The following is a 13,260-nucleotide window of genomic DNA, read 5'->3' as shown; positions in this document are numbered from 1 at the left end:
CTCTGTCATTTCACGGATGTTCTTGACGTGGAGATTTCTTTGAGTTTCTGTGATTGGACTTCTCACATCTGCCACAGGCATGTGTTTTTCCTTCACATCCCATATGGCCACTTTATTTGCAAAGTATCCATATGGTGAGCTTAATCAAATATTTTTGAAATGTTAGCAAAATCAGAGCATTCAAACTCCTTGTATCTGCTTTCTCAAGTGCTTATACAGCAAAAACAGTAGTGTTTACACATCTGTTGTTATGTTGGCCTATAACCACTGTAAAATCCATAGGTGGAGGATGGACCAACTCCTCCACACATTGTTTTCTTTTTCTCAACACATTTAAAATAGATTTCCTGTCATACAAAACAGTACATTTCATACAAGATATTGGTGATATGTTCTGTAATGCACAGCCTTGAGAGGCATATTGCTTGTATTAAACAGCTGCAAAAGCAATATTATGAAAAATAGCAAAAATGCAATAAAATTGTATGATAATAATTAAAAATAAATATTATATATTTAATTTTAGATGCACTAATAGTTATAACAATATCATCAATCAAAATAAATAATAATTTATAATAATTATTATTATTATTACATTGCTGTAGCAATAATAATAAACCCTTTTTTTGTTATTATGTTATTTTTCTTAATTATAAATAAATATACACATGTAAATAGCTAATAGTTGAAATAAAAAACTACAGATTTATGGTTGCCAAACAATGTATTAATATAGAGTAAATTTATTATAAATAATGTATGTTTATAATATAGAATAGTTTTATTATTATTGTTGTTGTTTGTAACAATAATAATAATAAAATGTAATTTTTGTATTTTGTTGTTTTTATATAAATAAATAGAAAATAAATATATAAATTAGTAAATTTATAATAATTGGAATAAAAAACCACATATTAATATAAATAATGTGTTTATATTATATAATGGTTTTATTATTATTATTATTATTATTATTATTACTATTACATTGTTGTTGGTAACAATAATAATAAACTCTTGTTTTTTGTTATTTTTGTAATTATAAATGCATATATGTATATGTAAATTAATAAGTGGAATAAAAACGATTATTATTATTATTATTATTATTATTATTATCATTATTATTATTATCATTATTATTATTATTATTATTATTATTATTATTATTATTTCATTGTTGTCGGTAACGATAATAATAAACTCTTGTTTTTTGTTATTTTTTGTAATTATAAATAAATATATTTATATGTAAATTAATAATAAGTGGAATAAATAACTAATTATGATTATGATGATGATTATGATTATTATTATTATTATTATTACATTGTTGTTGGTATCAATAATAATATACTTGTTTTTGTTATTTTTCTGAATTATAAATAAATATATAAATATATAAATATATTTATGTAAATTAATAATAATTGGAACAACAACAACAACAAACAACAACAAAAAAACTACATACTGTTTATGGTTGCCAAGCAATGTATTAATATAGAGTATGTTTATTATAAATAATGTATTTTTATAATATAAAATGGTTTATTATTATTATTATTATTATTATTATTATTATTATTATTAAATTGTTGTTGGTAGCAGCAATAATAATAAACTGTTGTTTTTGTTATTTTGCTTTTTTTTTTTTTTTTTTTTTTAATGATAAATGAATATATACATATGTAAACTAATAACTGGAATTAAAAAAAAAAAAAAAAAAAAAACTACATACTGTTTATGGTTGCCAAGCAATGTATTAATATAGAGTATGTTTATTAAAAATAATGCATGTTTATAATATATAATGCTTCTAATTATTATTCTTATTTTTATTCTTATGAATAATAATAAATTGTTGTTAAGAAGAAGAAGAAGAAGAAGAAATGGAATAAAAACACAGGCTATTAATTGTTGCTGACCAATGTATTAATATAGATTATTTAATGTATTATGTTTGTTATTGTTTTTATTATTATTATTATTATTATTATTATTATTATTAAATATATACATTTAAATGAATCATCATTTGAATACAAAACCGTATGCCTTTGGTTTTTGCCAAGGATTACATTCATATAAAGGTTGTGGTCACCTACATATTTATGAGCAGTTACATTTACATCAAATAAATTACAACGCTTATCCAGTCATAAATTAGAGTCAGAACTATCTTTGTAAATGGGTTCATTTAATTTAGGCTCAAACAGTGAAGGCTGATAGATAAAGATATTTAAAAAGTGCTGGAGTGATTATAGAGTGTTAACATGTATTATGCAGTTCCTTGTTTGGCTTTAAGACAAAGAGAATATTACAAAAGAAAAATGCTCTTACTGTAAACATTCTGCGATTGCGACAAATGTCAGAAGACATTTAGGGTATTATTTTATGTGTACTACCAGCTGGTCAATATTAGTGCTTTGGAGCTCTTGAAAAGCACAGATTTTGTCCTGATGGTCCTTGTTTAGACTACTGGCTCAGTTGCTTTAGACTCAGTGTGCTGTGAGAGCTTCAGAGCAGATACAATCTGAGTGGGATGTGGACATGATGAATGGTTTAGTGTAAGAGGTTGGCACTTCACTGCATTTTCATGGTCTGTTCTCCATCCTTTCTCTCTCTCTATATCTCTGTCACACACACACATACACACACACACACACTGGGCTGCTTTCCCCTGCTGGGCTGGATGGGAGATGAGGGGGGAAGGGAGGAATCCGGCAGCTCTAATGTTGATTCTAGTTCTGGACGGTTGCTGGACATACATGGATATTCACATATGCACATGACAGCCCAAGCTACTGATTTATCAGCTATTAATCAGAGCGGGATTCTCCACTGGGGGGCTTTGAATTATTAGCAGCAGAGGCTGTGATTTGAAATAGATGGCAGAGTTAGTGGTCGATACTGCAGGTGTCTGCAGATATTGAGAGCGGGTTTAGTGCGTGCGGTTGGGCACGTTTGCTTGTGAATGTGTATGTAATCACCTACTTGATTGATTGCTGTTTGTTTAACACACTGGCATGTTAAAATGTCCACATCAGCCATAATGTACAGTGCTTTGATATGTTAATTCATGGCTATTTATGTTACACGTATCCTGAGAGCATCAGGGCATTGGTAAACACTGTGGTTGCTCAGCCAGCATTTAATGTATAATGTTCCCGTAGCTCAACTGGTAAATACATCAAGGTTATGGATTTGATTTTCACACATGCCAATAAAACACATACCTTGAAATGTTACGGATAAAAGCGTCTGCCAGTTACATAAATGAATTAAATGCACAGTTTTAACATGTCTAAAATCTGGGTCAATGACATCCCGCTCATTTATTTTTATCTGGCAATTTTTTTAAAGCTGCATTAAAAATGCATTTCCCAAAATAAGTTTGTGTAACAATATAATACATTTATTACAATATTTCATTATATTGTCAATCTTCATTGCTCAAAATTTGAAGGAGTATTAGCTGTAGGTATACCACTGTTCTACTAAAATGTTTGACAAAATAACCAATGCATTTTAACAAAAACCTTTATTTTGTGGAAAACACACTGATCAAAATTAGATAACAGTAACCACTGTAGCACAAAAGAAGATTACGACTAAAATTTTGGAGGGTTACAGCTGTCAGAAATTAGTAGGAAGTGTAGAGGCCCTTGCTTTGAATGACTAAAGCGCATCACTGCGCTGCTTTAATCTTGGTTCACTCTTCTTCCATAGTATAGGTAACTATAGTGGGTTTCTGAGCCACAACCTTGTCGCCAATGATTTTCCAGAGATTTTCAGTCGGGTTTAGATCAAGACTCTGTCTGGGCATTTAATTATTTCAGTGTTCTTGGCTTCAAGGAACTGCTTTACTTGTTTTGTAGGGTGACTGGGGCATTGTCTTGCATGAAAATTGCAGGCTGATTGAGAGATGCTTGCAGGGAAGAAACGGCATGTCGCTGAAGGAGGTTGAGATAAACATTTGCATTCCCCCTGCCATGTATCTGTATAAGAGGCCCAACTCCTGCTGGAGAAAACATCCCTCAAACCATGAAACATCTTTTACTTTTTTACGCAATTTAGGTTCAAACTTCCCCTTTTTGGCACAAAACAAAATGTTTCCCATCACACCCAAATAATTGTAAAAAGTGAACTCCTCATGCTTCTCAGCAAAGGTGAGCTTAGCCTTTTGATTCTTTCTGCTGATGAGAGGTTTGGTCACTGCAGGGTGTGCTTTCAGTCAGACTTCTCTTAAACATCCTGAGACAGATTCTTACCCTGTTCAGCATCAAACTGTCAAGCAATTTCAGCTGCAGTGCTGAACCGATTCTGCATTATCCTGTCTTCTTGTGCATTTGCCTACCTGATCTCATGACGAAAAGGTACCTGTGGGAACTTTTTCGCAAGATGCTAAATATGTTTACAGTATATATGACTGCAGTTTCCAACAGAAATTAACACTAGAGGTTAAACAGCGAGCACTTGTAATCAAGTGTCCACTCAGTGGACATTTTAAGTCAAACTACGGTGACACATACAAAACCAACATCACATAAAACAACGTCCTTGGAACAAATTAACGCTTGTTCCCACTCAGTGGACATTTCACATCGAATATGTCACAAAACGTACATGGCGGTCTTGCAAAAAAGTTCCCACAGGTACGTTTTTGTCGTGAAATCAGGTTGCCATTTGTCTTACATGGACGACCATTTTTTGGAAACTAGAATGAATTAGTGTCGTTGTAAACCTACAATATTCAAGAAATCACAGATTTGGAACGGCCAACTTCTCTTGCAGGGGCTGAAACGGTCATTCCGTTCCCCTTCATCTGGACAACCTCCTGTCACAGGGTTTCAGTCACCTTAGAGCGGCCCGCCAGCTTGCAATTTCAATGAAAATTGGAGGAATACTGCCAGTTAAATAGGGTTTGTCATATAATTAAGGAAATGAGCACCAGGTGCTAGATTAACACCAATAACTTGGAGGTATCTGTAAGTGTTCTCTAATTTTGATCATTAATTTTGACCTTTTTCAAAAATCTCATTTAAGCTTTTTATACTGTGCTTCAGAATACAATTAATTTATGAAATATGAAACTACCCTTCTAGTCCTGTTAGGATAACTTAAAATAAGACTAAGCAGTGACCTTGAAATTTAGGAAATTGTAGGTTGTTCTCAAATTTTGATTTGTCATGCACATTTTTTGATTCATCACCCAAATTTGCATGTATACAGCATCTACAGTTCATTTTTACTGTTTATCTTATATCTAATATCTAAAGACAAAGATTTTATCAGTATTTGAATTTATCAGTAATATTGTGAAATATATTTACTATTTAAAATAACTGATTTCTATTTGAATATGTTTTAAAATTTAATTTATAACTGTGATCAAAGCTACATTTTCAGCATCATTACTCCAGTCTTCAGTGTCACATGATCCTTCAGAAATCATTTTTAGAAAAGAAATCTGAAAATATCTACTCTGCTGTTTTATATAATTATTATAATAAATATTTTAAGCAGTAAATCAGAAGGAAAAAATTACATTATTACAATATATTCAAATAGAAAACAGTTATTAAAACGACTTTTTTAAAAACATTAAACATTTTACTGTTCAAAAAATTTGACTGATAGTGTACATATTTTCTTTTTTCTATCTTGAACACTCCTATGTCATCCATCTAGACAGACCTATATATTAGCATAAATTCCTCCCCATTTGGCAATATAGGTTATGAAGAGGTAGGGAACAGACATGGCACCCGATTGAGCAAAAGGGTTGCCAGATCAAGCACAGGTTAATCCATTAAATAGTGGAGCCGAGAGAGCTGCGTTGCCAAATTCTGATTGTGACCATAAGGGTCCGTTTTACAGGGACATCTGCTCATCTTGGAGTCAAGTGGGCCTCAGAGGCTCTGAGTGCCTATTTCAAACAGCTAGATTAACATATCCAACACCAGCCCTGTCTGATTAGTACAAGCAGCACTGAGGCCAGTAGCTAGAATCACAAGCGCTGTAATGGAGCTCTCAGGAAGCCTCAATCACACCTTGGAGAAGGTGACAAAAAACAGCTCTTTCTGTCTTCCAATTTAACCGACACGTGTATCGCTGCATTTCGATGGCTTCTATTTTTAAAGATGCAGGAGATGAGGTTCAAGAGATATTTGTCGATTTCTCTGTACTGTTGAGGCTTCTGTAAGCTTTCTGAGGCCTAAAACGAGTCCACATGGAAGGACGGGAGGTTCATATCAGCGCCCTACGATCTGCGCCATGTGATCGCTCACAGGCCTGCAGTTGCAGATGAGAGAGTACCGCACTGGTGCAGGAATGACTCACTGACAATGCCACAAATCACATTCTTTCTGAATAAATGAGAGCCGCGGCTCAATGGTTCAAGCCTTTGGTGGTTTGATGCACACGCTGATCAAATGCCTCGCTGTCTCTTTTATGTCATAGGGTATTCGATACTGCAGGCCATCATGGAAAAGGCGGGCCAGAACGGTTGGCAGGTCAGCGCCATATGTGTCGAAAACTTTAATGATGCCAGTTACCGGCAGCTTCTCGAAGACCTGGACCGCAGGCAGGAAAAGACGTTTGTCATAGACCTGGAGGCAGAAAGACTGAACAACATGCTGGAACAGGTGAGATAAGAGGATGTTGTCAAGTCAATATAAAAGCATTGCAAAATGCATAGAAAAACTAAATAAATAAAAGGCAAATAATATGTAATTGATGTGTGTGTGTTATATATATATATATATATAAAAATCCATTTCAAATGTTGACTACTATATATCATAATTTTAATTGTTATAATTTAATTGTTTACTTTTTATTGTTTTAATTTATATATTTATGGTGGACAGATGTATTTAAACTAATAGTAAGTAAACCACACACAAAAAAATGTTTCTTGTATTTTATTTGGTTGAATATTTTATTATGAAATAAAACACAGGTAAATATTCTAGAGGTAGTTTTATTTTTTTTTATTTTTTCTTATTTTATTCTCCTGAAATAAATCACAGGTAGATATTCTAGAGCTAGTTTTATTTTATTTTTTATTTATTTTTTATTTTATTTTATTTCATTTTATTTTATTTTAACAACTAACAAACAAACAAATAAATAAATTCAAATAATAAGTAATTAAAATATTGAAATATCATGATTTGTCTATTTATATATTTAAATTGTAACATATTATGTATATATTTATTCTATTTGTATCATAATTTTAATTGTTATCATACATTTTCTTTATTGTTTTAATTTATATGAACCATATATATGTATGTGCGTGTGTGCGTGTGTGTGATTTCTGAAATAATACGCAGGTAGATGTTCTAGATGTCATTTAATTTTATTTATTAATATATTTAGATATTCTACAGGTACTGTACTATTTTTTTATGTGTGTTATGTATTAGCACAACGCCATATGGAAAATTATGGCATAGGGTCCAAAGTAATTCAACACCACACCCTGAGTGGTTAAAAATGTTTATAAAGGTCTATAAACTCTACTGTACACTGTGAATCAGGTTTAACTAAACAGAATTAAATATGCACAAGCACAAGGTCCTGAGGGAAGAAAGAACAGATTTCCTCAAGTAATTCAGTTGCAGAAATGACACATTAGAAGGGCATGTTTCTTTATTCCCTGCAAACGGATCCCTTGATATTGCCTTTTGCAACATTTTGTAGCTGTCAAAATCATTTTAAGATATTCTTGCTGGTGTTTGCTTCAATATTCTTCAAATTACAGAGCGGTGTGGGAAAAGGCAGCCTGTTTGATTAGAAATAATTAATAACAGCGAAATTCTGCTTTCCCAACGGCTTACAGCTCTGCTGTACATTCATATGCCGTGTGAATGCCGACAACTGTATTTGCTTTTAGGATTTGCCCTCACTGCAATGTCTGGTTTATCTCCGCAGATTGTGAGTGTCGGCAAGCATGTCAAAGGCTACCATTACATCATGGCAAATTTGGTGAGCTAAATTGTATTCCTTTATCGCCTTATTCTCCCTGTCAGCTTGTCCTCCTTTCATATTCTGTTTTATCTCTTACTTTCTACATATTCCTCTCCACTCCACTGGTCTCTCTCTCTCTCTCTCTAGTTGTCTCGGCCTCTCTGTCTCCTGCCCTCCCTCGTTCTTTTTCTTTCTTAATCCTCGCTTTTCTTTAAGCAAGATACGTCAATTTGAGAGACTAATTCGTATTCCAGTGTGAGCGGTGGTGACAGTGTTTTAATGATGCTGGGAGCTGCAGAGCGTGCTCTCTCTCCCTGCTCTCTGGCTGTGCGCGGAATTGGCTCACAGAGGCGAGCTGGATATGAATGTTTGTGGAATTTCTCTTATCGTAGTGCTGCATTGCCAACTACGTTTTAATAATCTCTCTTTCCCTCTCTCTCTCTCTCTCTCTCTCTCTCTCTCTCTCTCTGTATTTCTTACTCTTTCTCCTTCTTTGCTCTGGCAGGGTTTTAAGGACATCAATCTGGAGCGTTTCATGCATGGGGGAGCCAATGTGACAGGCTTTCAGCTGGTGGACTTCAGCAATCCCATGGTTATTAAACTCATGCAGCGATGGAACAAGCTGGACCAGCGCGAGTATCCCGGCTCTGACGCTCCTCCCAAGGTACCGTCGCATGACCCGGTCCAGTGTGGAGCCACTTTGAAGTCAGATACATTAGCATAAATGCATAAACACCCTGTATGAGTCCCTCCAGCCACTCTGAGAAAACACTCAAATCTCCAGAATGAGTCTGATAATCACATCCAGTGGTTTTATAAGTGTGTCAAGGTTGAGTAAGGCATAAAGATTTAACATTTTGGATGAATGTAAGGAAGGAAGAAATGTAGGATGGGTGGATGGGTAAAAAGGAGGATGATCGATAATGGATAAATGGATGAAAGGAAGAATGACTGGGTGGAAGAAAGGAAAGATGGATTATATGATGGGTGTATAAAAGGAAAGGAAAGGAAGTAAGAAAAGAAGGTAGAGTGGATGAATAATGTAAGCAAAAAGGAAGAAAGAATGAGGGTGTGAAATTAGAGAGGTAATTGTAAAAACAGAAAGGGATGGATGGATGGATGGATGGATGGATGGATGGATGGATGATTTTAGGAAGGAAAGAAGGAAAGAATGAAGGACTGAAATAAAAAATATAGACAACTGAAAAGGGAAGAGATGATGGAAGAAAGAAGGATGGGTAAATGGAAGAAAAAAAATGGATGATGGATAGTGCAAGGAAGGTAAAAAGTATGGGCGGAAGGAAGAAAGAAAAGTTGAAAGAGAGGGAGGATGGATGAATGAAAGGAAGAATGAGTGGGTGGAAGAAAGGAAAGTTGGATGTGTATAAAAGGAAAGGAAGTAAAAAAAGAAGGAAGGGTGGATGAATAATATAAGCAACAAGGAAGAAAGAATGAGTGTATGGAAGGAGGGAAAGAAATATGGACAAAAAATATGGATGGATGGATGGATGGATGGATAATGGATGGGTGAATGGAAGGAAAGGAAAAATGTAGCGTGAATGTGAAGAAAGAATGTATGTGGGTGGTTGGGTTTGTGAAATGAAGGAAGGAAAGAGAAATATAGACAAAGGGAAAAAGGAAGGAATGATGGATGGTTGCACTGAAGGAAAGCAATAGAGAGGGAGGAACAGAGGTGGTTGGGTTTGTTGAAGGAAGGATGGATAGATGTGAGTGGTTGGGTTTAAGGAAAGGAATGAAAATATAGACAATTGAAAAAGGAAGGGATGATCAAAGACAGTAGGATGCGTGGTTGGAAGTATGGATGGATGGGAAAAAAATGGATAGATGGAAGGATTGATGAAGGAAGAGAGAGGATGAATGTGAAGTATAAATGGATGTGGGTGGTTGGATTTGTGAAATGAATGAAGGAAAGATAGAAATACAGACAAATGAAAAAAGGAAGGCATTGATGGGTGGAAGGAAGGAATTAAGGAAGAAAGGAAGGAAGGAAAAAGCATTATCGATGAAGGAAAGGAGGATGGGGTTGGGTTTGTTGAAGGAAGGAAGGATGGATGAATGGAAGGATAGATGAAAGAAAAAAAGGATGGACAAATAATGAAAGGATGAATATATGAGAGTGGCTGGGATTGTGGAATGAAGAAAGGATAGATAGAACGAAATATAGACAATTGGACAAGGAAGGGATGATCAAAGAAAGTAGGGTGAATGAGTTAAAGGATGGATGGATGGATGGAAGAATAAATGAAGGAAGAGAGAAAGGATGAATGTGAAGTATGAATGGATGTGGGTGGTTCGGTTTGTGAAATAAAGGAAGGAAAGATAGAAATATAGACAAAAGGAATAAAGGAGGGAAAACAATAGAGATGAAGGAAGGGAGGATGGGTAGTTTGGTTTGTTGAAGAAAGGAAAGATGAATAGAAAGACGGATGAAGGAAGAAAGGAAGGATGAATAATGGAACGATGGATAGTGAAAGAAAGTGGCTGGGATTGTGAAAAGAAAGAAAGAAAGAAAGAAACTGAAAAAGGAAGGGATGATCAAAAAGCAGGATGAGTGGGTGAAAGTGGATAGATGGATTGAAGGATAGATGAAGGAAGAGAGGAAGGATGAATGTGAAGTATCAATGGATGTGGGTGGCTGGGTTTGTGAAATGAAGGAAGTATAGAAAGACAAATATAGACAAAGGAAAAAAGGAATGGATGGAAGAAGGAAAGCAATATAAACGAAGGGAGGGAGGTTGAGTGGAAGGATGGCGGAAGAAAGAAAGGAAGAATGATTGAATGGAGGGATGGATATATATGAGTGGTTAGGTTTGTGGAATTAAGGAAGGAAAGAAAAATAATTATAGACAATTGAAAAAGGAAGGGATGATCAAGGGAAGGGAGAATTGGTGGTTGGGAATGTTGAAGGAAGGATGAATGAATAAAAGGATAGATAGATGGAAGTGAATGGATAGATGGATGAAGAAAGAGAGAAAGAGTAAATGTGAAGTATGAATGGATTTGGGAATTGAAGGAAGGAAGGGAAGAAAGAAATATAAACAAAGGAAAAAGGAAGGGAAGAATGGGTTGAAGGAATGAAAGAAATATAGACAAAAGAAGGAAGGGAGGATGGATAGATTGGTGGTTGGGTTTGTGAAAGGAAGGAAGAATGAATGAATCAATCCTTCTATCCATTCTTCCTTCCTTTCACAAACCCGACAAAAATGGAGAAAGAAGAAATGAATGAATAGATGTGTGTATGTTGTTGGTTTAGTTTGTAAAATGAAGGCAGTAGGAAATGATGGATGGAAGGAGAGATGAAGGAAGAAAGGATAAATGGATGGAAGGAGGGGTTGATAAAATAAGGAAAGAAAGATGAATAGAATTGGAGAGAGTGCAAATGATATGGCACATATGCACAGTCACAAGAAATATGAACTGCACGTTTCTTATCAAAACTGGAATATCAAAAACAGAAGCTGTGCTGATGTATTGAAGTAACACAGAAACACTGTGAAACAAACCGCGTCACTTCGACCCGTACTGTGAATTATACACCTACATTATCATAATCTGTTTCATTCATCCTCATCTCACCAGACGAATCCTGCTCGTGATTTGATATGCCTGTTTATGTCTGCGTCGTGAAAGCAAGGTCTTTGTTGATCCGTTTTTACTGGGACTCACTTTCCCCTTGGGGCCTGGTGAGGATGACATTCTTTGGAGGGCGGCTGCATTGATCCCCGCCTGGTGATGCGCCGCGGTAACGGAAATCCCTTTGGCGTGGCCTGAGGGGACATCGCTTTACCAAGCGGCTGCTCCTCACCGCACACCGCTGGCCAGAGCAGGATGCTGGGGAGGGACACTGTCGGGGTGTAAATGAGATGCTGTGGTCCAACCATGTCAACACATGCACGGATCCCCATATACACTGTCCTAGACTCGCCCTGTGGTATTTTGACTCGGCTGCTCCGTCTTTCATCCCAAATACTTTAAGCTAGTCCCATAAGCCCTTCTCAGACAGCAGCACGACTGACACCCCAAAAACTCAGAAAATCTCTGAGCTGTTAGCCTTTTCGTGCTGAGGCTATCGGAAGTGTCCCGAAGGCACCGTCTAGTGAGGACACACCTTCTCCAGGGATCAATCCGTGTGTTTTAGGGCTTAGGGGAGCACAGGGCATTAGCCGAAGTGATTTAACTGCAACTATTGCAGTGCTTCCTTTCTGTCCTGCGGGAGGCAAAAGATAGCCCTGCTATCGTTGATAATTAATGTTGGGCCATGAAACGGTGGGTAGACTAAATATAAAAACATTGCCTTAAAGGGATAGTGCACTCAAAAAATGAATGAAAATCCTGTAGTTATTTACTTAATGAGAGTCATTAATTTGTTTAAAAAAGTCTTCTCATTTCCATAAAATATTGTTTTACAATGACCACTTCTTTCTGTTCTTTAAAAATTACTAAAGAACTCATAACCAAATCGTTCAATCTGATTTGTGAAAATAAGTCATTCAAAAGAATCATTTTAAAAGAATGATTCATTCACAAATCTGACTGATGTGACTCAGCAATGACCCACATTTTTTCACACAAAGTGGATTCAAAATGGCTTTTGAACAGTTTTGTGGTGTTTTTATAACTATTCAAAAATCTGAGAGTGAGTAAGATTTTTTTATTGAAAAAAATTAATGCTTTTATTCAGCTACTGTAGGACACATTAAATTGATTGTTATTTTGAACGTTCTATTATGCAACGGATCTTGAAAAAGCATTATCATGGTTTCTGCATAAATATACCTCTCTAAAAAATGCTGTGTTAAAAACAACCCAGCTTTGGTTATTTGGCAACGCTGCACTGGGTATATATTGGACAGAACATGCTGGGTTATTTTGACCCAGCTAGTTGGGTTAAATGTTTTTACCCAACATGCTGGATTGTTTAATTTGAGCCAATTATTATTTAAACATTATTATATTGTTGGCTTAAAAGGGGCTGGAAATTAAAAATAACGCACGGAATTATACAGGCAACAGCAATAATTAAAAGATGAACATTTATTATTAACCAAGAAAACCCATGAAAAAAATAGACAAACTGGATTTATTTGGGTGAATACAGCATGGCTTACAATATTACATACCATTAAACTCTTTAACAAGCATTTTTGAAATAAAAAAATGTAATGTTCGCCGGGGAACTACGAACCTCAGACTGCTGCCTCCCGTTTCACTCGTAGCTGAAAGATGCCATAACTCACTCCATAACATGCC

General features: G+C 35.3%; 1 protein-coding gene across 6 annotated transcripts in view; it reads left to right on the top strand.

Moving 5' to 3' along the window:
* Positions 1-13,260, top strand: part of gria4b (glutamate receptor, ionotropic, AMPA 4b) — a 118,304-nt gene that overhangs the window by 59,847 nt on the left and 45,197 nt on the right. For all 6 annotated transcript variants that reach the window (XM_051093949.1, XM_051093946.1, XM_051093950.1 and 3 more), the window contains exons 4-6: positions 6,472-6,656; positions 7,954-8,007; positions 8,495-8,653. In XM_051093949.1, coding sequence (XP_050949906.1) covers positions 6,472-6,656; positions 7,954-8,007; positions 8,495-8,653 — 398 coding nt within the window. The remainder of the gene's footprint in view (positions 1-6,471; positions 6,657-7,953; positions 8,008-8,494; positions 8,654-13,260) is intronic.

Source organism: Labeo rohita, chromosome 21 (assembly GCF_022985175.1).
Source record: "Labeo rohita strain BAU-BD-2019 chromosome 21, IGBB_LRoh.1.0, whole genome shotgun sequence".
Taxonomy (NCBI): domain Eukaryota; kingdom Metazoa; phylum Chordata; class Actinopteri; order Cypriniformes; family Cyprinidae; genus Labeo; species Labeo rohita.
The sequence above is the reverse complement of the archived record's forward strand: the minus strand, read 5'-3'. Positions and strand labels throughout refer to the sequence as shown.